This window comes from Ursus arctos, unplaced genomic scaffold (assembly GCF_023065955.2).
Source record: "Ursus arctos isolate Adak ecotype North America unplaced genomic scaffold, UrsArc2.0 scaffold_9, whole genome shotgun sequence".
Lineage (NCBI taxonomy): Eukaryota > Metazoa > Chordata > Mammalia > Carnivora > Ursidae > Ursus > Ursus arctos.
The window spans coordinates 78,137,173-78,161,555 of record NW_026623111.1 but is presented as its reverse complement, the minus strand read 5'-3'; the positions used below and the strand labels follow the sequence as shown (position 1 = coordinate 78,161,555).

Below are 24,383 nucleotides of genomic sequence, written 5' to 3'. Positions count from 1 at the left end.
AGTCTCAGATAGCTTTCCAAATAATTTTAAGAAGAGAGAAAATTCCAAGATAATTTTATTTTTAAATTCAGTTGATATTAGAAGTACTTAGTAAATTAGAACAAAAAATGGATAATTGGAGATTCGTTATAGTTAGAGGCTTATGCTCAACTGATGAGTGAACTGAAATCATTTTTGTTCCAGTTCTTTTTAAAAAATATTTCTTCTGATTTGGCACATGCTCATAAATCATTTTTTTTAAATCTTTTTTTTTGATCCAAGAATTCAGTAGAGTATGGCCATCATTCTGGACATCGTTTATCAGTGTGTATGTTGCTTACAGATTCAAAAGTTTATATAGGAATTGGACTTTCTCCATAGAGGACTACCCTCACAGAATTAGCCTGGAAGCCTTAAATAACCTCCTACATTGATAAAAACATCCTGATTATTTGAATCAAAGTTGAGAGAGGTTTTATAACAATAAAATAATAAGTTTAAAGAAATTAACAGAGAGGCATGTCTCAACAGTCTCAAACAAGTTTTTTTTTCTTTGCAATAATTTACAATATAGTTGTAAGAAACTTAAAGGGTGAGTGGTTGATAAGTTTTTGGTTTAGATTTTGGTTTCAGTTTCTGCTGATTAAGAATGAATTGGTGAGATAAGTAGATGGTCATAACAAAATATGGCCTAAATAAGAAAATGTATGCCAAGAAAATATGACTTTTCTTTTTTAATGTGCCCTTTTATATGTGGTTTTTAATATTAATGTTTTTATAAGATTTATTAGATCTTGGATTTTTGGTTTTATTAGATTTGGGTTATGTCATGTTAATGAGTATTTTCATAGAATATTTGAGTATTTTATATTCTGTCTTGGAAATAATTGGCTATTAAAACCATTGTTGCTTTACTGAAAGAGTTTGAGAATTTCTTAAGTTAAATATTTGAACATGATGGGTGCCTGGGTGGTGCAGTCGGTTGAGTGTCTGACTCTTGGTTTTGCCTTGGGTTGTGATCTTGGGATCATGAGATGGAGCCTTGCTTAAGGCTCTCTCTCCCTCTGCTCCTCCCTCCACGCAGGCATGCACTCTTTCAAATTCATAAAATCTTAAAAAAAATTTGAACATGAGACGTCAAACTGCAGATGGTGACTTAAAAGGCTAAATAAAAGAAACGTCAGTTCACTGCTTACATTTTAAGAAAAGTTTTATAAAGTCTTTAGAAAAGAGGGGGAGGATGCCTGGGTCGTTCAGTCAGTTAAGCATCTGCCTTCTGCTCAGGTCATGATCCCAGGGTCCTGAGATTGAGCCCCGAGTCAGGCTCTTGCTCCTTTGCTGCCTTCCCTCCTTGTGCTCTCTTGCTCTGTCTCTGTCTCTGTCAAATAAATAAATAAAGTTTTGGGGGGAAAATGTTTTAAATACTGAAAAGATGATTGTGTTTAATAAATATTTTTTTGGAGTGTTTTAGAGTATTTGTCTTAACATCTAGCATATTTGTATAATATTAAAAGTGAAGGCTGGATGATTTTACATTTTTAAACATCCATACACATTTATTTAAAGTTGAGTAGTTATTTTAATTTTAGTTATAAGGATAATTCAAAATTATAGATTCTTAATGTAAAGACTAAAATATCAATTAAGGTAGGACTTTTAATTCAAAAGAAACTTTTAAATTCTGGGAACTTAATATACTTTTTCCTGAGTTATTACCTGCTTTTAGTTCCTATGTGTCCAGAGATTTTTGATACCATCTAAGTCTTTCATCATTCTCCTCGTTGTGAAAAGAGTTGAGTAACCGAAAAGAAAGGAAGATCCTGAGTTAGCAGGTGACATTTTGGGTCTCGTGAAACTTGTAATCATTCATACTATAATTAATTTATTGTTTTTATGTGCTGCTGACATAAACTGTTTAAATGTTGTGAAAGTTGGTTTGTATTGAGGATTTGGAACTTATGAGTAAATTTTACTTGTCTTTTAATTTAGATTAATAAGAGAATTTATAGTACTTAACTTCTGGAGGAGGCATGTGCTGCACACCCAGCCTTACAAATTTATATATCCCCAATTGCTAGAACCATCATTATTATTTTAAACTCCATAAGATATCATTATTATTGTTCCTTTAAACTGTTTATAGTCTTTAACAAATTGATCCATCTATTTACATTTTCCAGTGCTTTTCATTCTTTTTTGCATTTTCATGTTCCTACCTGGGCTCTTTTTTTTTCCCCTTCAGCCTGAAGACTTTTCCTTTGGTGTTTGTTCCTCTTTATTTTGGACCTGTGTGTTTGTGTTGGGGTCTGTGTGCATCTGTGTATTTATCCAGTTCTGAAGGATATTTTTCCTAAGCACTGAATTCTAGGTTGACACTTTTTTCTTTCAGTGTGGAGATGTCATTCTGTTGTCTTGATGGCTTCCATAGTTTCTGTTGGAAAGTTAGCTGTTAATCTTATTATTCTTGTGAAAGGTGTGTGGGTGTGTGTATGTCCATCCATGTGTGTCCCCTTTCCTAACTGCTTTTAATGTGATTTCTTTAAGTTTTGAGTAGTTTGAATCTGATATACCCAGGTATAGTTTTGTTTGCATTTTACTGCTTGGAGTTCCTGGAGCTTTTTGAATCCGTGACTTGAGTTTCTGATGAGATTTGGTAAATTTTGGTCATTGTTGGTATATTGATTTTTGTCCCATTCTCCCACCTTGTCCTTAAACTTTTTAACCATCTTCCACAATGTTTCTCTTACCACATATTTCTCTCTCTCTCTCTCTGTATTTATTTGAATATCTTCTGTTGACCTATGTTTGAGTTCACCAATCTCACATCCTGCAGAGTTGAATGTTGTTAATCACTCAAGTGAACTCTTTTAAGCTTTACTTCTGTATTTGAGAGCGAGAGAGCATGAGCAGGGGGAGGGGCAGAGGGAGAGGGAATCTCAAGCAGACTCCACACTGGGTGTGGAGCCCCATATGGGGTTCAGATTCATGACCATGAGGTCACGACCTGAGCTGAAACACAATGGTTAACTGACTCTGCCACCCTGCTGCCCCCATTCAGTGAACTCTTAATTTCAGATATTGGGCTTGGCAATTCTATAATGTATCTTTGGTTCTTTTTAAAAATAGATTTCGGTTTTCTTTTCAAATACTCCCCTTTTTTTTCATCCTTTCCCCTATCTTTTCTTCTATTTTAGTATAATAATCTTGGTTATTATGTCTTTGCTGTTTTACAATAGTAATCATAATTATTAACTCCGTTACCTGGGTCATGTCTGGATGGCTTTCTGTGGATAGGTTAGTCTCTTGATCATTAGTGACTTTTAAAAAAATTCTTTGCAGGGGCACCTGGGTGGCCCAGTCGGTTAAGCATCTGCCTTTGGCTCAGGTCATGATGTCAGGGTCCTGGAATCAAGCCCTTTATCGGGCTCCTTGCTTATTAGCAGGAAGCCTGCTTCTCCCTCTCCCTCTGCTGCTTCCCCCCTGCTTCTGCTCTCTCACTCTCTTAAGATTTTAGTTTATTTATTTAAAATAAATAAAATCTTAAAGAATTCTTTGCATGTCTAGTAATGCTTGGTTGTTTGGTAGAGTATTGTAAATAACATTTATAGAGACACAGAATTATGTTTTCTTCTTCTGAAGAATGTAGAGTTTGGTTTTTGGAGGCACTTAATTTATAGGTAGATTACCTTGATCCTGTCAAAGACTGGTTTTAGGATTTGTTAGGCAGTCATATTTCACCTGATTCCTAGGGTATGGCCTTTCTAGGATTTCATCTGAAAGCTGCAGATTTTCACCCACCCCCTCTGGGTGGGTCTGAACCCAGTGTTCCTAAGGGTATTCAGCCTCTTGAAGTCTTGGCTCAGCTGTTCTCTGCTAGACTACCCAGAGCTGTACTGGGAACATCACAGCTTAGGAACTAGCCAAGGACCTCTGAGAGACTTTTACATAGAGTTTTGAGGCTTATACCTCTGTAGCCCACTTTTCTCTAGTACCCTGTCTCTCTAGGCCCACTTAGTCCCCATCTGTTCCCTGTTTTCTTGAGCCATTGAGACTGCCTCTGTCTGAAAACTATCATTAATTTTAAGCTAGTGGGGTAAGGAGAATGGCATTTCATAATTATCTATACGAAGATGTAAATAGACTGCAATGGAAAAGTGCTGGTAAAAAGTGGTGATTTTAGGGCATTGACTACTCTATGTAAATTTTAGGGTCTTAATGGCTTTGTAAACATTTACATTTATTACTTAAGTAATCAAGCCAGTAAGTTCCTATTGAGTGTAGCACTTTGCTCATTGGCATTAAATTGTGAGCAAAATCAAGGCCTAGCCTCTGTTATGAGCGACTTCGTAGGCTAGTAGAAATTAGCTCCTAGACATGTCATGTTATTAAGAAAAATGTATTTTGTAAAATAAATATTTACCACCTATCCACTAAGATATCTTTTAGATCCTACATCTCTGATTTGCATCATCCTATTAATGTGAGCATACATCTCTATTGTTTTGCTGGTTCAATTTAAATTTGATCCCCAGACTCTTGATGTGGTGCCCTTTTTGAAAAAAAATCAGCTTTCGTTTTAGCTTCTGGTACCTTTCCTTGGCATTCACTTTTGTTGACAATAGTTTATAATTGGGTGAAGAGCTACATGGAGCAATGTGGAGAACACAGATTATCCCCAAGCTCCTTTTTTTCCATTTTTAAAGGATTTTTTTTTAAAGATTTTATTTATTTATTTGACAGAGAAAGAGAGCACAAGCAGGGGGACTGGCAGGCAGAGGGAGAAGCAGGCTCCCCACTGAGGAGGAAGCACGATGTGGAGCTTGATCCCAGGACCCTGGGATCATGACCTGAGCCGAAGGCAGATGCTTAACTGACTGAGCCACCCAGGCGCCCCTTTTCCTTACATTTTTAGATGACAGTATTATGTCTAACCTAGAAGAAGATTTAGGTTCAAGCCAACATTGAGCTTTTTTGCCTGGTGCCATTTGAAAATGACAGAAGTTGCTGAACTTTTTTTTTTTTTTTAAGATTTTATTTATTTATTCGACAGAGATAGAGACAGCCAGCGAGAGAGGGAACACAAGCAGGGGGAGTGGGAGAGGAAGAAGCAGGCTCCTAGCGGAGGAGCCTGATGTGGGGCTCGATCCCATAATGCCGGGACCACGCCCTGAGCCGAAGGCAGACGCTTAACTGCTGTGCCATCCAGGCGCCCCCAGTTGCTGAACTTCTAAGATACCATATAATAGTGTGACAGGAAGGAAGGACCTGTGTAGTATTGGCTTGATCAGTTTATGAAGCTTTCTTTTGTCTTTGTAATATAGTTGTTATACTCTCTAAACTTTAGTCATACTTCTGCCACCCTCCAAGCCATACATAGTACTTTAATGGTATGTTAGGAAAAACAGCTGATTTTTCTTAACTTTGTTGCATTGTGTCCAACGATCTTTCTGATACCAAAATGTGTGACAGGTAACTATATAGTATTGTTACCGTATTTTTATTGAGAACCTTTTGCTCTTAGTGAAGAGATGCTAGAATGGAGAATCTGGTAGTTTTCTTAGTGCTTGGTCTGTGGTCTATTTTATGAAATGCTTTTATAATTCTTCTTAAAGAATATTGGCAGTATTTGATTTAGAGTATTGTTATAGTTATGTTAATAAATTTAAAATAATGTTTTGTTATTTTCCATTAGGAAACCACCCCTACTCCTAATCCCCCGCCTACAGAAGAAGAGAAAACAGAATCTAATCAGGAGGTTGCTAACCCAGAACACTATATTAAACATCCTTTACAGAACAGGTAAGCCCTCTGACACACAGATTCTTCTGACTTGAGGTGAATGGTAAAATAGGATAGGTTTGGGGGGAACAATTAGGTGAGACTAGTTTTAGTTACATTAGGTTGAGGATTACATTTCATTTGGATAACCTGTTTCTAGCAAGTAGTTTTATATGTGAGTCTTGAGCTCAGAAAAGAGAACTGGTTGAGACATTGGGTTTGAAATTCATCAGTAATAGGTGATAAGTGATACTATAGTAGTAAATGAATTCTCTTTAAAGTGAACTTGACTCAAGACAGGCTTGGGATACCAGCTTATAAGGGATTTTTTTTTGGAGGGATAATGTCTATGAAGGGTTTAGACATATAAACTGTATAAATTAGGACAAAGTGGTGGTCAGGGAAACAAAATGATTTGTTTTAAGGACAGGTGGTCAATAGCATATGTTTCACAAAAAGGTCAAATATCCATTGGATTTAACAGTTTTAAAAACACTCAAATGGCCATTGGATTGAATGATAAAGTCCTTGCTAATGTAGGAGAAAGTTTAGTAGAATGTAGCTGATGGAAAAAGATTGGAGTAGTTTGTATAGTGAATACAAATGTATTACAGAGCAAGAATAAGCAACTTGAAGTAGGGCTGTGAAGGAGAAAAAGCTGGGGAATGTGAAGTCTGGAGGTTGGTTGGTTTCTTTTTAAGACAAGTTAGGAGAGGAAGAGGACAGGTTAAGATGAATTGAGTTTCAGGGTGCCTAGCTGGCTCAATTGGTAGAACATGCAACTGTTGATCTCAGGGGTCGTGAGTTCAAGCTCCATGTTGGGTGTGGGGCCTACTTAAAAAAAAATTGAGTTAAGTTTCATAGTTATAGTGTAGTAGTTGAGTAGTAGCTCATTATATAGTTTTCCCAGTTCCACCCCACCCCTTCCCAGTATGTTTGTGTTTTTATGGTTTATATGATGAAAATTAACATGAATGCTCTCAGAGCTGATGGTGGGAAGAAAAAGGCAATGCGGAAATATGTAAGAATCTGGAAGAAAGTAAATCAGAATTTGAGGATGTTTAAGTATTTCAGTTCCTTTCATCCCCCACCCCAAGACTTTTTTACCCTCTCTCCTTTAAAAATCCCATAATGTATGTTTCACAGGCATCCCTTGTTTTATTGCATTTTGCAGATACGTCATTTTTTAAAAATTGAAGGTTCGTGGTGATCTTGCTTTGAGCAAGTCTGTTGGTACCATTTTTCCAACAGCATCTGCTTATTTTGTGTTTCTGTAACAAATTTGGCAATTCTTGCAATATCTCAAACTTTTTCATTATGTTTGTTATAGTGATCTGAAATCTGTGATCTTTGATGTAACTATTATAATTGTTTTGGGGCACCGTGAACTGTGCCCATATAAGACGACAAACTTAATAAATATTGTGTGTTGTTCTAATTGCTTTATTCACTAGTTGTTCCCCGTCTCTCTCCCTTTCATTGGGTCTCTCTGTTCCCTGAGATACAACAATATTGAAATAAGGCCAGTTAATAACCCTGTAGGGACCTGTAAATGTTCAAGTGAAAGAGTCTATACATCTCACTTTAAATCAAAAACTAGAAATGATTAAGCTTAGTGAGGAAGGCATGTTGAAAGCCAAGATGGGCCAAAAACTAAGCCTCTTGCACTAACAGCCAACTTGTGAATGCAAAGGAAAAGTTGTTGAAAGAAATTAAAAGTGCTACTCCAGTAAGCACATGAATAATAAGAAGGTGAAACAGCCTTACTGCTACTCTGGAGAAAGCTTAAGTGGTCTGGATAGAAGATCAGACTGGCCACAACATTCCCTTAAGCCAAAACCTAATCCAGAGGAAGGACCTAATTCTCTTCAGTCCTGTGAAGGCTGAGAGAGATGAGATGAGGAAGCTGCAGAAGAAAAATTTAAAGCTGACACAGGTTTGGTTCGTGAGGTTTAAGGAAAGAAGCTGTCTCTGTAACATCAAAGTACAGGGTGAAGCAACAAGAGCTGTTGTAGAGGCTACAGCAAGTTATCCGGAAGATTTAGCCAAGATCATTCTGAAGCTGCCTACACTGAGCAGTTGGTTTTCAATGTAGATGAAGCAGCCTTCTAGTGGAAGAAGGTGCCATCTGGATGGACTTGCATGGCTAGAGAGGAGAAGTTCATGCCTGGCTTCCAAGGACAGGCTGACTCCTGTTAGGCTCTAATATAGCTGGTGACTTTAGGTTGAAGCCAACGCTTATTTACCATCCTGAAAACCCTAGGGTCCTAAAGAATTATGCTTAATCTAATCTCCTGTGCTTTATAAATGAAACAGTAAAGTCTGGATAACAGTACTTCTGTTTACAAAATGGTTTACTGAATATTTTAAGCCTACTGTTCAAACCTGCTCAGAACAAAAAATTCTTTTCAAAATACTACCGCTCATTGAACAATGTACTTGGTCACCCAAGAGTTCTGATGTACAAGATGCATGTTGTTTTCATGCCTGCTAATACATCTGTTTTGCAGTTTATCCAACATCTGGATAAAGGAGTAGTTTTGCCTTGAAGTATTACTATTTAAGGAATACATTTTGTAAGACTGTTGTAGCTGCCATAGATAGGGGATTCCTCTGATAGATCTGGACAAAGTACACTGAAGACCATCTGGAAAGGATTCACCATTCCAAGATGCCAGTAAAAACATTTGTAATTTATGGGTAGAGGTCAAAATATCAGTATGGACAGGTGTTTGGAAGAAGTTGATTCCAGCCCTTCTGGATGATTTTGAGGGCTTCAAGACTTTGGTGGAGGAAGTAACTGCAGATGTGGTAAAAATAGCAAAGAACTAGAATTAAAGTTGAAGCCTGAAGATGTGACTGAATTGCTACAACTCATAATAAAACTTGAATGGATGAGGAGCTGCTTGTTACGGATGAGCAAAGAAAATGGTTTCTTGAGATGGAACCTACTCCTGGTGAAGATGCTGTGAAGATTGTTGAAATGACAGCAAAGGATTTAGAATATTACATAAAGTTAGTTGATAAAGCAGCAGCAAAGTTTGAGAGGATTGACTCCAATTTTGCAAGAAGCTCTGCAGATAAAATATCCAAACAGCGTTGCGTGCTACAGATAAATCCTTTGTGAAAGGAAGAGTCAATTAATGTGGCAGACTTCACAGTTCTCTGTCTTACCGCAGCTCTCCCACCCTTCAGTATCCACCCCCTGATCAGTCAGCAGCCAGCATCATCAGAACAGGACCTTCCACCAGCAAAAGGATTGTGACTCACTAAAAGCTTAGATGGTGATTTTTAGCTATAAAGTATTTTTAAATTAAGGTATATACATGAGTTTTTTAGACAATGATGTTGCACCCTTACTAGAGTAAGTATATTGTAAACATAACTTTTATGTGCATTGGGAAACCAAAAACTTCAATAGCCTGACTGACTTTTTTGTAATACTTGCTTTATTATGGTGGTTTGGAGCTGCATCTGCAATATCTCTGAAGTGTACCTATCATTTCACTTATCCAAGAAGTACATTTTCCTTTTATGGCCTGAATATTTTTTTTTATCATTTCTTCATTGCCATGGTATACTTATTGAAATAAAAGTCCAGACATGCTTTATGTGTTTTTTCATAAGAGACCTGTGGTTCAGCATATCCTGTAGTGAGGAAGAAATTAATTCTCTACACAGTGGAGCTTGTCAGCTAATGAGTGAGCCATCAAAGGTTAAATAGTCCATAAAGGGTAAAATCCTTCCTCAGGAAAGCATTGTACCAAAATTGAACAGTTGATTAGTGGCAATTTCATATAATTGAACATGAGAGTAGCACCAAAACCCTTAAGGTATTTTTTTAATCTTTTTTTTTTTAATTTATTCATTTTAGAGAGAGAGCGTGCATGCACAAGTAGTGGAAGGGGCGGAGGGAGAGACTCTGAAGCAGACTCCCCACTAAAAGTTGGAAGCTCAGCCGACTGAGCCACCCTACTTAGGCGCCCCTATTTTTTTTCATGTTTTTAGTGTTATCTTACAAAAAGCTAACTATGTATGCCTTCTGTCTGTGAACCCAGTTTTTGGTATTACTATTGTTGGGAGCAAGGCATATATCCTTCACAGCTTGAACAAAATTTGAGAAGAGCCTGAAAAATGTCATTAGTAGATAAACTGATTAACTCTAAAATGAAGTCTCTGAGGATTTCAATTTCTCTGTGAATTCTACTTCAATAATAATATCATTATGTAAAATAATATCATTTAGAAAAATATTCCAAGACGTTTTATGTTCAGAGTTTTGTAGTTTCCTGTTTATTTACTTTTTGCAAATATTGCGTAATTTATTATGCATTATTAAAAGATGTATAATAATTACAAGAGTAGATCATCAGGGTACAAGTATATAAAGTAAAAGTTCTCTGTTTTCCTCAGATATTCTCCTTCCCAATTTACTTTTCTTCACTCTTTGGAGTATTCAGTATTAAATTTGGATTGTAGTCTTCCAGAGCTTTTCAGTGTGCATATCTATCTTTTTTTTTTTTTTTTTATACTGGTGACAGTACTGTTGACATTTTTGTTTGTGCAGACTTTGCCTCGTTATTGTAAACTGCTTTAATGAATAGTCATGTATTTTGTCAGGCTTATATTAATGGGTATATAGACTTTTTTCTTCCCCGTTTACAGTGTTGTAGTGTATGCATTCCTGTATGTTTTTTGTGCACTTGTGTGAATATATTTATAGGATAAAATTTTAGATTTTTAAAAATAGATTTTATTTGAGAGAAAGAACAGTGGGAAGGAGCAGAGGGAGAGGGAGAAGCAGGTTCCCTGCTGAGGAGGGAGCCTGATGTGGGGCTTAGTCCCAGGACCCCGAGATCATGACCAAAGCCAAAGGCAGACGCTTAACTGACTGAGCCACCCAGGAGGCCCAAAATTTCAGATTTCTTAGGTGAAAGACTATGCTTTAACAACCTTAATAGATAATTGTCAAATTATCCTCCTTTATCAGCTTAGGCTCTTAGCAGTTTGAGAGTTCCTGGTTTCTACATCTTTGCAAATCGGTTGGTCCTAGTTTGATTTTTTAAAAACAATGTCTTCTCGTTTTAAATTTGCATTTCTTTTATTGATGTTGCAAAGCTGTTTCATATATATTGAACAGTTTTGTTTTTATCTGTGGACAGTCTACTCAGTTCTTTTGTCTAGGGGTGAGGAGTAGGTAGGTATTGTTTAAAGTTTATTTCCACGGTGCCTGGATGGCTCAGTTGGTTAAGCGTCCCTCTCCTGATTTCTACCCAGGTCATGATCTCAGGGTTGTGAGATCAAGCCCTGCATTGGGCTCTGTGCTCAGCGGGGAGTCTGCTTGAGATCCCCCCCCCCCGTCTTTCTAAAATAAATAAATCTTAAAAAAAAAAAAGTTTATTTCCAAACATTGTAATTAGGGATGCTAACTTACCCATGTAGAACATTAGGTTGAAAATGAATTTTTCAAGTCATTTGTCTTTTAACATTGTCTGTGGGATTATGTTTTTACAGGTTTTTTATTTTTATGTAGTCCAGTATCACCTTTCCTTCATGGCATCTGGGTTTCATGCTCATCTTAGGAATAACTATCCACATAATTATTCTACTTAATAGCCGCGTAGTGGTCTATTTTATGGATGTGTATTTTACTAAGTCAGCAGTTCTCAAATTTTTGATCTCATGACCTTTTTATTGAGGACCCCAGAGAGCTTTGGTTATGTAGATTTTTATCTATTTCCATTTAGTATATTAGAAAATAAACCTGAGAAAATGTAAAATTATATATTCATTTAGAAAATCCATTGCATCTTAACATAAATATTTTTTATGAAAAAATACTCAATATAGTGGGAAGAACAGCATTTTTGCATTTTTATAAATCTCTTTTAAGTGCCTGACTTAACAGAAATTAGTGGTATGTATTTCATAGCTGCTTCTGCATTCAGTCTGTGAAGGAGATAAGTTGTTTCATAGGAAGTATAAGAATGTATGACCTCATACAAGTACATGGTTGGAAAAGGAGGATTTTTAATAGCCTTGTAAGTTAATTATAGATATTCTCCTTTGATAATAGTTTTTTTTATATGTCAGCTGCAATGTAGAATCTGAAACCATATCCAAGAACCTTTCCTCCTCTGTTACATTAATATCTCTTGGCCTATCTTGCACTTGGCATGGATCTTTTACCCATGCATGATTTTGCAACACCAGTGGTCATTTGGAAAACATTGATTCAGTGAGTTCTGCAGATCTTCTGGATATTGATACTTCTTATTATACAGTATGAAATCAGTAACATTCATTAATATCACTACTAAACTCTTCAGAAATATCTTTAAGTTTTAGTAAATTTGTCACAGTGGCACATGCAGGCTTTCCAAAATTCTGATTTTCTCTTGAAAGCTCACATCAGGCATACTCTGTTCATTTTCAAGGAATAACCATGGTTTGTCTGTCAGTCGTGGTTAAAATGGAGTTCTCTGAAAAAAATGGCTAGGTCACTTCACAGTTCAATTCCTCAGCATTGATTTTACTTTGGTATGCAGAAATGTTTTTTTGTTTTTGATTTTTTGCAGAATATGAAAAAGATATACATAGATTGAAATTTAATGAAACCAATAATTATTGCTTCATCAGTGGCATTTTTAATTGCAACTGATGTTGTTTCTGTGAGAGGTGAAGATAAAGGATACAGTGACTGCTGGTACAGTTTGGTGCCATTGTATGGAACTTGCTGAGACATCAGCAGATTTATCCCACCATTGCTTTTGCACCATTACTACAAATGTCAATACATTGAAAAATAAAATAATGTCTTAGCATTATTATGAAAGTAGTTCTTATCAGAGCTCCTGAAAGGGTCCTGGAGTCCCCTAAGCTTTTGCAAACCACATTTTGATAACTAGATTTAAGTGATCTCTTGTTGAAAGCACATAGGATGTTTCCAAATTTTCCAACATTAAGAACATTCTTGTACAAACATTTTTACCTAATCATCTAATTATTTTCTTAGGATAAATTTTTATATGTTCAATAGCTGGATGCAGTAAAAAAAGGAAAAAAAATTATTACCATTTTTATTTGAGGTATAATTGACATATAACATTAGTTTTAGATGTGAAACGTGACTCAGTATTTGTGTATGTCGTGAAATGATCACTATACTAAGTGTACTTAATACCTACCACCATGTATAGTTACAAAGGTTTTTTTTCCTTGTAATAATTTAAGATTTACTCTCTTAGCAACTTTCATATACATAATACATTATCGTTAACTGTAGTCACCATGTTGTATATTGTTAATGACTTATTTATAACTGGAAGTTTGTACCTTTTGACCCTCTTCACCCCTTTTCACCCAACAGCTACCTCTGGCAACCTCCAGTCTGTTTTCTGTGTTTATGACCTTGGTTTTTTAGTTTGTTTTTGTTTTAAGATTCCCCATATAAATGAGAACATACGGTATTTGTCTTTCTTTGACTTATGGCAGTTAGCATATGCCCTCAAGGTCCATCCAATGTCTAAAGTGACAGATTTCTTCTCTTTTTTTGTGGGTGAATAATATTCCATTGTCTACATACAACATTTTCTTTATCCATTCATTCATTGAGGGTCACTGAGGTTACCTGTTTCCACATCTTGGCTATTGTAAATAATGCTGCATGAACATGAGGGTGGTGCATAGATCTTTTTGAGTGAGTGTGTTCATTTTCTTCAGGTAAATACCCAGAAGTAGGATTGCTGGACGATATGGTACTATTTTTAATTTTTCGAGGAAAGATTTAATTAATTTTGGAAGACCAGAGTATAGTACTTGACCTTATTACATGTGTGTTTAATAATTTCTATACTTTTGCTTTTTTCTTTTTTGTCCTTGATAGTGTCTTGGCAAATTCACATTATAAAGTGGATGTTGAAATGCATCTCATTTTTATGTCAGATTATTCAAGCATTAATCATGAGTTATGAAATGTATATATCCATTTGGAAACCTATCTTCAGACATTATTCTCAATGAGAAAATGAAATTTCCCTTTTGAGTTACCTTTGGTATTGTAATCCAGTTAATATAATTGTACCGAAGATGTTATCTTGGGATATTTAAGATAACTTTGATGTGACATGAGTTTATCTTCCAGGTATTAGAATAAAACCTTTTTTAACAGTTACATATAAATATGTAGAAACTGGTATACATTATTTCAGAACACATCTGTGATACCTTTACTGAACGAATCCCTTTATTTTGTTATTTTCCCATTTGTTGTGTGCTTGAGTAAACAGATAATTGCATTTCATAGTCGTCGTTCCCTCCCCCCCCCCCTTTTTAGGAGTCTCTTATTTCCCACTCTTGGCGAATACCTTTTCATTTCTCTGAAAATTCAGCTCTCTTGCTCCCTGCTTTCTTTTCTGGTTAAGTGCTTCTGCTGTTTTTCTTAAGTAACTGCTTGACTATCTCTATCATAGCACGTTAGCACACTATAATTGTCTCTCTGTTACATTTCTGTGAATTACTTTGAGGGATGAGCCTCAGTGGGTTTCTAAAGTATAGCAGAGAATCTTTTAAGAAGTAGGTACAAAATACATACTTTTTTTTTTTTTAAGATTTTATTTATTTATTTAACAGAGATAGAGACAGCCAGCGAGAGAGGGAACACAAGCAGGGGGAGTGGGAGAGGAAGAAGCAGGCTCCCAGCGGAGGAGCCTGATATGGGGCTCGATCCCAGAACGCCGGGATCACGCCCTGAGCCGAAGGCAGACACTTAAGGACTGTGCCACCCAGGCGCCCCAGAATACATACTTTTTAAATGAAAGAGCGAGAACTACTCATTATTTGCCACTGTAAAAGCATCTACCATTTAAAATTATTTTTGAATTAAAATGAATTTTTAATTGTAAAATATACCATAAAATTTACCATTTTAGCTATTTTTTAACTGTATGGTTCAGTAGTGTTAAGTACATCCATACTGTTGTGCAACCAGTCTCCAGAACTCTTTTCATCTTGCAAAACTAAAACTCTGTACCCATTAAACAGTTGTCCATTCCGTTTCCTTCTAGCCCCCGCCATTTTACTCTCTGTCTCTATGAATTTGGTTACTTTCGATACCTCATATAAGTAGAATTGTACTGTTTGTCTTTTTTGATTGGCTTATTTCACTTAACATAATGTCCTTAAGGTTCATCCTCAGACTTTCTTTTTTAAGTCTGACATATATCCCACTGTATGTTTAAAGCACATTTTGTTTATCTTTTCATCTGTCAGTGGACACTTGGGCTGCTTCCTCCCTCTGGCTGTTGTGAAGAATGCGCTAGGAATGTGAATATATAAACTACCGTGTTTGACACTGACTTTTTACTTTTAGATGGGCACTCTGGTTTTTTAAAAATGATAAAAGCAAAACTTGGCAAGCAAACCTTCGGCTGATCTCTAAGTTTGATACTGTTGAAGACTTTTGGGCGTAAGTAACCATTTTAGGATGTTTGTTTTATTAATTGTGTAATTTTTCATTTTAAGTCACATTCACAAAATGAAGGATAAGGTAAACAATAAATGTTCATCTATAGACCTACCTTTTTGTCTATCTCCTCACAACTGTTTGAATTGGTGATTATATCTCATCATTTAGAAAGCTTCAGTCTTGTCATCCTTTAGCCCTAGCCCTGTGTATATTCTCTATTCCTTGTCCCCTAGGAGATCCTTCCCTTGAGAGTCCTTTGTTGCTTCTAGAACTTTTGACAGTTTGTTGGAACCTATCCCCTTTCTTGGTTGCCTAGATACATTTGCCCCATATTCCAGAACTCTGTTAGTTTCCCATTTGTGCAAATTCTTTTTTGTATAATACCTGGGATTTCCCGTGAGAGGGATCCTGAGATTTTTCAAAGGCTGAAAGGTTTGTCCAAGTATCTGTGATGGTAGTTGATCAACTTCAAGAAGAATAGTTGAAATATCTTGGAGATTTTGTTTCAGATTTAGCAAAACATTAAGATTTGGGGGTCAAAACTTTGCTTGATTTCAACGTAAAACTTAAAATTGTAAAGTCTTTTCAAGAAGTTTTGTGGTGTTCTCTAAAAGCAAAGTTAATTTAGTATGTAATTTATTTGAAAAATAATTTTCATTTCAAAGATAAAACTTGTTAAAACATTTTAAGAGGTGTAAATTAATTAGCAGTTATCTAAAAACTCTTACTTTGTACATCATCTAAAAATTCTAATTTGTAAATCTAGTTTATTTTTGGATCCTATGTATGTTGAATCAGTGATGCAACTCTTGTGTATTAACATAACCCCCTGAGTGTAGTTTGCCCACACAAAAAAACAGATTGTCAGAAGATTCATATATGTATACTTCCTCCAGGGCAGAAACAGTATTCTTCTGTATCTGCAGTGCTTTGCCCATAATAGGCATTTAGTATGCATTCGAATCATTGAAAAAAAAATCATAGAATAATTAGAGAAAACTCTTAAATTTTGAGCTGTGCACTTTAAAGAGTGGTCACTTTATACTGAAATCATCTTTTTTTTTTTAAGTAATGGAACTATATTTAAATCCCCAGTAATTCATAGGTTTAGTTGTCTAGTTAAACCAATGTTACTGTGTTTTATCTTTCATCAAAACATAAGTGATTTTCTTCTTTGATTCTATTTATTTGAGTCCTCTAAACCAAAAAGTCTCTAGTCTCCTCTGGAGGAGGAAGAGCAACAGTCTTGAACCATTCCCCCCACTGAAGCAGATCCGCATTTACCTGGTTGGTTTGGCTTTTCAGTGTACATAATTGGGTTTCTAAGTGGGCCTCTAATTAGAGCATGGCCCCATACTTTAGTTACGTGTAAGCAGTGTCGTTGCGAGTGGACTTTTACACTTAGACATATGAAGGAATTCTTTAGCTTTCTGTAAATACCTAAGCACTTCTTAATTTCTCACTTTTTTTCCTGGCAGATTTAGTGGTAGACAGCTGTTGACCCCTTTGGGATTTATCCATCTTGTCTGTAGTGCTCTGATTCTGTTTAAGTGTATCATTACAAATTCTCATTACTATAAACTTAAAAGAGACCTTAGAACATCATGAAGGAGAAAGGAGACGGCATAAAGAAGCATTGGTCATTTCTACCTTGAATGCCATTGAAGAAAGCACTTCCACCCTGTCCATTAATTACCTAAAGTGGTGGTGCTAATTCTATAGTTACTGTTACTCTCCAGGCCTCTTTTGTTGCCTAGTGGAAGCTGCCAGTGATAAGGTAGTTTGGGAAGAGTGACCATTGAGTAACTCTACAGATCTTTGTCAGCCTTAGGCTGCCTTTCCCCAGATTGGATTTGTATGTTATCCTGTGGAATGTGATCCAAAGGATGCCAGAATCTTTGTTAAAACTCTACTTGAAATATTTCTAGACTGGGTTAAAATAGCATCAAGAGAATCTGACTAAGGAAAATAGCATTGTCCATGGTCTGCAGATGTAGTAAAGATCATGTTTCGGCATCTAATATTGGAGACAGGCAAAGCATTCTTATTCTGTTGCCAATTTTATAATAATTTTGCGGGAAGAAACTTTAGGAGATCAAATGAGTTAGCCTTCTACCTTCAGGGTAGTGAATATCTAAGTCATCTCAAGTGTTACTCTGTTACGTTGATATTTGAGGAAAAGTTCAGAGATACAGATTCCAGCGTTCTACCCTATATTAAAGGGATTATTAAAATCACAAGGAGTAGGGCCTGGGTGGTTTTGTTTGCTTGTTTGTTCGTTTTTTCCAAAGCTTTCCAAACGATGGAAACTGACTAGTAATGACTGCAGTATTTGATACCCATTGGTCTGTTCTAGAATACCTCCAAGGATAATAGTGTTGTCTTCTTTTAGTCATGCAGTCCTGATAGTCAGGAACTTTGTCTTGCTTTCCCTTGATTTGTTTATTTGTGTATTTAAAACTGCTCCTGAGCCTCATGAATTCTTTCAGGTACTTAAAAGCTGCCTCATACTCCTATTCTTTGTTTCATATATATATATATACATACGTATGCACTGAGTTAGCTAATATATCAAAATACACTTTTGTCAGAATAAAGTCATTACAATTATTTTCTTGAAAATCATCAACTGCTGATTCTTGAACTGACCATCATTAAGATACCTGTTTGGTCCATTAGAGAAATTGACTTGGTAGAATAACAAGTAAACGTAAACTTTTATCTTTTTATTTTTATCATATCCTCTAAATGATTACATGTTCTATGTTTATAATTGTCCTTTTTTTTTTTTTTTAACCTAGTCTGTACAACCACATCCAGTTGTCTAGTAACTTAATGCCTGGCTGTGACTACTCACTTTTTAAGGTACGCTTAAACTGGTGATTTCATATATTTATTATAAGACGGAACCGTTCAGTTACTCATTAAGAAAGCTTGTCAGAAACTTAGGAATAGTCAGTTCTCTGAGGTTTGGGGAATAATTAGACTAGTTTTACTGGGCTTTAGCATAAACAAATTTTGCCCTATTGCTGTAAATAATTGAAATCGAGAGTCTTATTCTATGGGCACACACTGTGATTGATTTTTGAAGAGAGCTTTAGTCATCCAGTCCAGTGTCTCTTATACATTTGAGTAGACTGAAGTCTAGAGTTTGTCAGGAATTCTTAACCAGGGATGATTGGTCTTTGGGATATTTATATTTTTAAGTGGGTTTTGTCAAGTGGTAGGGGGTGGAGCATTCATTAACTCTGAAATTGCATAATTTTTGCATATATTTTCTAGATATAGAAATGTATGTAGCTTCTCAGGGGTATCTTTTTCTCAGTGTTTAAGAACCTCAAATTAAAAGAAACCCAGGGTCTGAGAGCTAATAAGTATCTGTGTCAGGACTCTAATTCTGCAGTCCCATGTCTCTGGCTTTAAGTCCTGCCTGCTTTTTCCCCCACTACATCAATAACAGCTCTATGGAGAAAAAAGTAAAAAGTTGACAGAGTTTGCTTCCTCATTCTAGTGATCTCCTCAATTAAAGTAACAATTTTTTCTAATATTGTTACCTACTAACCTTATAGGATGGTATTGAGCCTATGTGGGAAGATGAAAAAAACAAACGAGGAGGACGATGGCTAATTACATTGAACAAGCAGCAGAGACGAAGTGACCTGGATCGCTTTTGGCTAGAGACAGTAAGGTTTTAAAATTATAAAACAGTTTTGGAATACTAAAACTTAATTTGGATTACATTTTACATCGGTTACTTAATTGAAGAGATAAGGATGCCCACCCTATAAAATCGAAGCCAGCAATTAATTTTGTTCTATATGTGAATACTGTATATTTTACATACTGGTACAGTGAAAACCCCATACCATTTCACAAATCAGATATAAAGTGATTGGCAGTTGACTCTCACCTTCCGTAGTAAGCTCATCCTGGTCGTTTCATTAGCTTTAAAATTATAGAACCTCACATTTTGTATGATACAAGTTTTTACAGCCCTCTTAGAGTATAACTTTGTGTACTAAATTCTTTAGATCAGTGGAGCAAACAGTGAAATTGTAGCTTGATCTTATTTACCTTATATATTGTGATATAACCTGGAACTTTTGACTTTATAAGACATATATTAAATATGAGATAATTGCCATTTTCTCTAGTGAGAAGTTCTAAACTCCAGGCTATCAGAAGTAAGGATAATAGTCTCTTTTGGATTCTTAGCGCTTGTCCCAGTGTCTCATTTATAGTTAGCACTAAGTTAAGCAGTTAGTATTTGAATGAATGTTTATTTGTTTTTTTTTTTTTTTAATGAAGAGACTTAATTTTGCTTTTGGGGGAGATTGTCAGTAAATCCATTTTAGAATTCCACTTTAAAAAGTCATTTCAGTTTTGTAAGATGACAAAAGTTCTGGAGATGGATGGTTGTGATAGCTATACAATGTTGTCAGTATACCTAATGCCACTGAATCATACCCTTAAAAATGGTTAAAGTGATTTAATGTCATGTGTCATCTATACTCAAATTAAAAAATTTTTTTAAATGGTCAAAATGGGTAAATTTTATATGTATTTTCCACAATAAAAAAAAAATGTGTGTTCATGAAAAACAGCAAGAACAAGAGGCAGCATGAGCAACTATTCAGTTATTCCATTAATATTTGTTTGCTGGCAAGTAGAAGCAGCAGCAGAGCAAATGAATATTAAGCTAATTTGCCTTTTATATTTGCTCTGTCATCAGTTGCCCCATTTGCTAAAAAAGTTTAAACCACTGTTAATGTTCTTGATATTAAACAAAGAAACAAATGAATTTTAAAAAGTCAGGACAAAGAACTATATACACTCAAAAAGTCAACTTTTGATTTAAAAACTGTTTGAGTTTTGTATATATACAAATATAAGAGACATTTGTAGTTCAGTAAGCAGTGTATAATTTATTTCATGTAATTTTGATTGAATTTTTTTTTAAAGCTGCTGTGCCTTATTGGAGAATCTTTTGATGACTACAGTGATGATGTATGTGGAGCCGTTGTTAATGTTAGAGCTAAAGGTGATAAGATAGCAATATGGACTACTGAATGTGAAAACAGAGAGGCTGTTACACATATAGGGTAAGTTTTGCTGTTTATGTCCTTTAAAATATTAAAATAACTAAAAGCAGAAGTAGTTATTTATAGTTTTAAAAATACCTGGATTTGTAGATCATTATTTTCCTTGTAATATTTTCATGAAAACTTATAATTTTAAACTGCTCTGTTGGTTTTCGTTTTCTTGTTCATTTTTTTTTTAATTTCTGTGAAATTTCTTTTTCCTCACAATGGGGTATATAATCAATCACCAGAGCACTCTATTTTGGCATGTAGCATTTTTTTCATTTATCGTATGACAATATTTAGTCTTTTTTCTACTTTAAAATCATAACATTAATATTGTAATACTCAAGTAATTTAGTGAGTATATGTGTATTCTGTGCATGTGTGTATACTGTACATAAAATTTTCAGTGATTTAAGTGATAGTATCTTAGTTCTGTCCATATTTTTAAAACCCACATGTGTATGTTTTTAATTTCTTCATATGTGAATATTATTCCTTGCAAAAATTGCCACCCCATCCCAAACATTGGTCATTGTTAACTGGGATCTTTTTTTTTAAAATTATATTTGAATTAGTAAAATTTGACTTTGAATTTTATGTTAAAATTAAGTATTGGTTATAGGTCACAAAATGTTTCGTTAGCCCTTTGTGATTTTTTTTCAAACATTATGAATTCTCTGGATTAAAAGATATGGAGATTTTCCAGGTTTCATTCTACAGAGGTTTTCTCTAAAAGAGAAGTTGACTGTTGGCTTGTCGTCATATTCTTAATATTTCTGTCAGCATCAAAACTTATTAGTTGTGGGGATTTCGTATTTGAAAATAGCTTAAAAATAAGTATGAATTTCTTTCCTCTGAAAATCTTGTATGTGTTAGTATAATTTGAAATCTTTGTGAAATATTTGACTTCAGTTTTTCAAGGGAGTTGGTTTTTTTTTTTCCCCTTACCCCTTCCAAGTTACATGGCTCAGTGCTCTGGCTTTCTGGCATTTTTAATGATTAAGTATAATGGAAGGGAATACATTGTATCTAATATAAATCTGATAATAGTTATAATTTTAGTTATAAAATTATTTTTAGAAATTTTATTTGGAGGAAGGTAGTAGAATATTCTGGAAGGTGGAGTATGGATAAAGCTGTCCTAGTATCATATTGGAGAATTTAGCTCCAATATGTATAAATACATATCTCTTTACTCCGATGTTTATTTTTGAAGTGTTGCTATTTTTTCTTGGGAATAAATGTCCGAATTCCTAACTTTACCTGTGATGCTTTCTATGATCTGGCCCCAGTTCTACTTTGTCACCCTTTTTGCTCATACTCCCTTTCCTTATGGGCTGTAGCCGCACAGCCTTATTTTGTTCCCCAGCCTTCAGATGTGCTTCTTTCTCTCAGCATTTTACTTTTAACCTCATGACTTCTAAAGGGGAGATTTCTCTAATTTCACAGACAAGATTAGGTCATCCTTGTTATACAATATCACAGCCCCTATACTTACCCACTTTGGCACTCATCATAGTTTGTTCTTAAAATAGAGTCACATGTTATTTGAAAATTAGGTTACAGAGTTAGTATATAAGGCAGAAATCATGTATGTTCTAAATTACCCTGAAAATATCATAAAGTAGGTATGTAAATGTAATTTGCAGTAATATATGATATTTATTATGGTTTATATGTAAAATATAATCGTAGCATTTTATATCAGAGAATTAAAGTAGACATGTAGGCAGTTAATTTTGTATAAATGAGTTATGCATGTGATACAGCTTCACTGTATGTATTTGTGATTATTTGTAATTATTTTTTTTTTTTTTAAGATTTTATTTATTTATCTGACAGAGATAGAGACAGCCAGCGAGAGGGGGAACACAAGCAGGGGGAGTGGGAGAGAAAGAAGCAGGCTCATAGCAGAGGAGCCTGATGTGGGGCTCGATCCCGTAACGCCAGGATCACGCCCTGAGCCGAAGGCAGACACTTAACCGCTGTGCCACCCAGGCGCCCCTATTTGTTTGTAATTAAATCAGATACTGTCATCACCCAAGGACTGTCCAGGCTTTGCTTATTATTGATTTATTAGGAATAACACAGTATCTGATAACATAGGAGAGTCTCAAATATCGGTTGATTAACCGAGATTATTGTGAAAATAGTAAATTTCGCTAAAAGGAAAAGGGTGTGCAGTTTCCTATATCATGCCCTGGACTTTTTTTTTAATGTAAAGAATGGTGATATCAGATTTCGTGCGTGCAAATAAAAATTAATGGCTGCTGTTTTTCTTTCTCTTCTTCTAGGAGGGTATACAAGGAAAGGTTAGGACTTCCTCCAAAGATAGTGATTGGTTATCAGTCCCATGCAGACACAGCTACTAAGAGCGGCTCCACCACTAAAAATAGGTTTGTTGTTTAAGAAGACACCTTCTGAGTATTCTCATAGGAGACTGCGTCAAGCAATCGAGATTTGGGAGCTGAACCAAAGCCTCTTCAAAAGCAGAGTGGACTGCATTTAAATTTGATTTCCATCTAAATGTTGCTAAGATATAAGAGAAGTCTCATTCGCCTTTGTCTTGTACTTCTGTGTTCATATTTTTTTTTTTTTTTAATTTTGGCTAGAGTGTCCACTATCCCAATCAAAGAATTACAGTACACATCATCCCCAGAATCCATAAATGTGTTCCTGGCCCACTCTGTAATAGCTTAGTAGAATTACCATTACAAACACATTTTACCCATCCACAATATTCAAAAAAGAACTTGCATTTCTATACCTTAACAGGAAAAAAATTCTGTTTATGTTCCATTGTATGCAGGAGCATATTTTGCTGGTTTGAAAGAGTATGATGCATACAGTTTTCTAGCAATTTTCTTTGTTTCTTTTTACAGCATTGTCTTTGCTGTACTCTTGCTGATGGCTGCTAGATTTTAATTTATTGTTTCCCTACTTGATAACATTAGTGATTCTGATTTCAGTTTTTCATTTGTTTTGCTTTTGTTTTTTCCTCATGTAACATTGGTGAAGGATCCAGGAATATGACACAAAGGCGGAATAAACATTAATTTTGTGCATTCTTTGGTAATTTTTTTGTTTTTTTGTAACTACAAAGCTTTGCTACAAATTTATGCATTTCATTCAAATCAGTGATCTATGTTTGTGTGATTTCCTAAACATAATTGTGGATTATAAAAAATGTAACATCATAATTACATTCCTAATTAGAATTAGTATGTCTGTTTTTGTATCTTTATGCTGTATTTTAACACTTTGTATTACTTAGGTTGTTTTGCTTTGGTTAAAAAATGGCTCAAGTAGAAAAGCGGTCCCATTCATATTAAGACAGTGTACAAAACTGTAAATAAACTGTGTACAGTGAATTGTCTTTTAGACAACTAGATTTGTCCTTTTATTTCTCCAAGGAATTGTACCTCTTATTGCCAGGCAGTCTCTATTGTGTCTTCTTGTAGTGTCTTCCACGTGAACAGCATAAGTTTGGAGCACTAGTTTGATTATTATGCTTATTACAATTTTTAATAAATTGAATAGGTAGCATCATATATATGGAATTAAATTGATGTGGTTATCTTTGTTTTTTATACAGGAAGGCACAGTCCTTCGGTCTTAGGTAAATAATGTACTCTTAATGTGTTAAAACTCAAGAGAATTGTTACCTTGGTGCATTACATTTGACTGGTAGGAATGGTAGTTGTAAAACTTGGTTGCTGAATTGAGATGTTCTTTTGTTAAGTGTCAGCATGATAGCATAGGGGAAGAGTACAGGTGGTGGGGGCATATACATTAGGAATTTTGTTAGTGTTGCTGTCTAAATAGAATGGAATAAATAGGTATGACGACTTATATTTATATTGGTAAATTGGTGTAGTATGGTTTTATGTAAATTTGAAAACTTGATCTCTTTCTAGGCATTTGAAAGCACATGTGAAAATCTTTGTATATAATAGATAATTGTGTATTTCAGATGAGATGAAATGAAATATGGCTATTATAGACAAAAGGGTAAGCTGAACTTAGGATGAAAATCATTAGGTAAGAGGAAAATTTGTCTTAAAATGGTGATT

General features: G+C 35.1%; 1 protein-coding gene across 1 annotated transcript in view; it reads left to right on the top strand.

Annotated features, from left to right (window-relative positions):
• EIF4E (eukaryotic translation initiation factor 4E) overlaps positions 1 to 23,691 on the top strand; it is a 41,280-nt gene extending 17,589 nt beyond the window's left edge. The window contains exons 2-7 of the mRNA XM_026509681.4: positions 5,672 to 5,778; positions 15,128 to 15,223; positions 18,025 to 18,088; positions 18,793 to 18,906; positions 20,186 to 20,325; positions 22,605 to 23,691. Coding sequence (XP_026365466.1) covers positions 5,672 to 5,778; positions 15,128 to 15,223; positions 18,025 to 18,088; positions 18,793 to 18,906; positions 20,186 to 20,325; positions 22,605 to 22,719 — 636 coding nt within the window. The 3' untranslated portion in view covers positions 22,720 to 23,691. The remainder of the gene's footprint in view (positions 1 to 5,671; positions 5,779 to 15,127; positions 15,224 to 18,024; positions 18,089 to 18,792; positions 18,907 to 20,185; positions 20,326 to 22,604) is intronic.
• Positions 23,692 to 24,383: the final 692 nt, after the last annotated feature.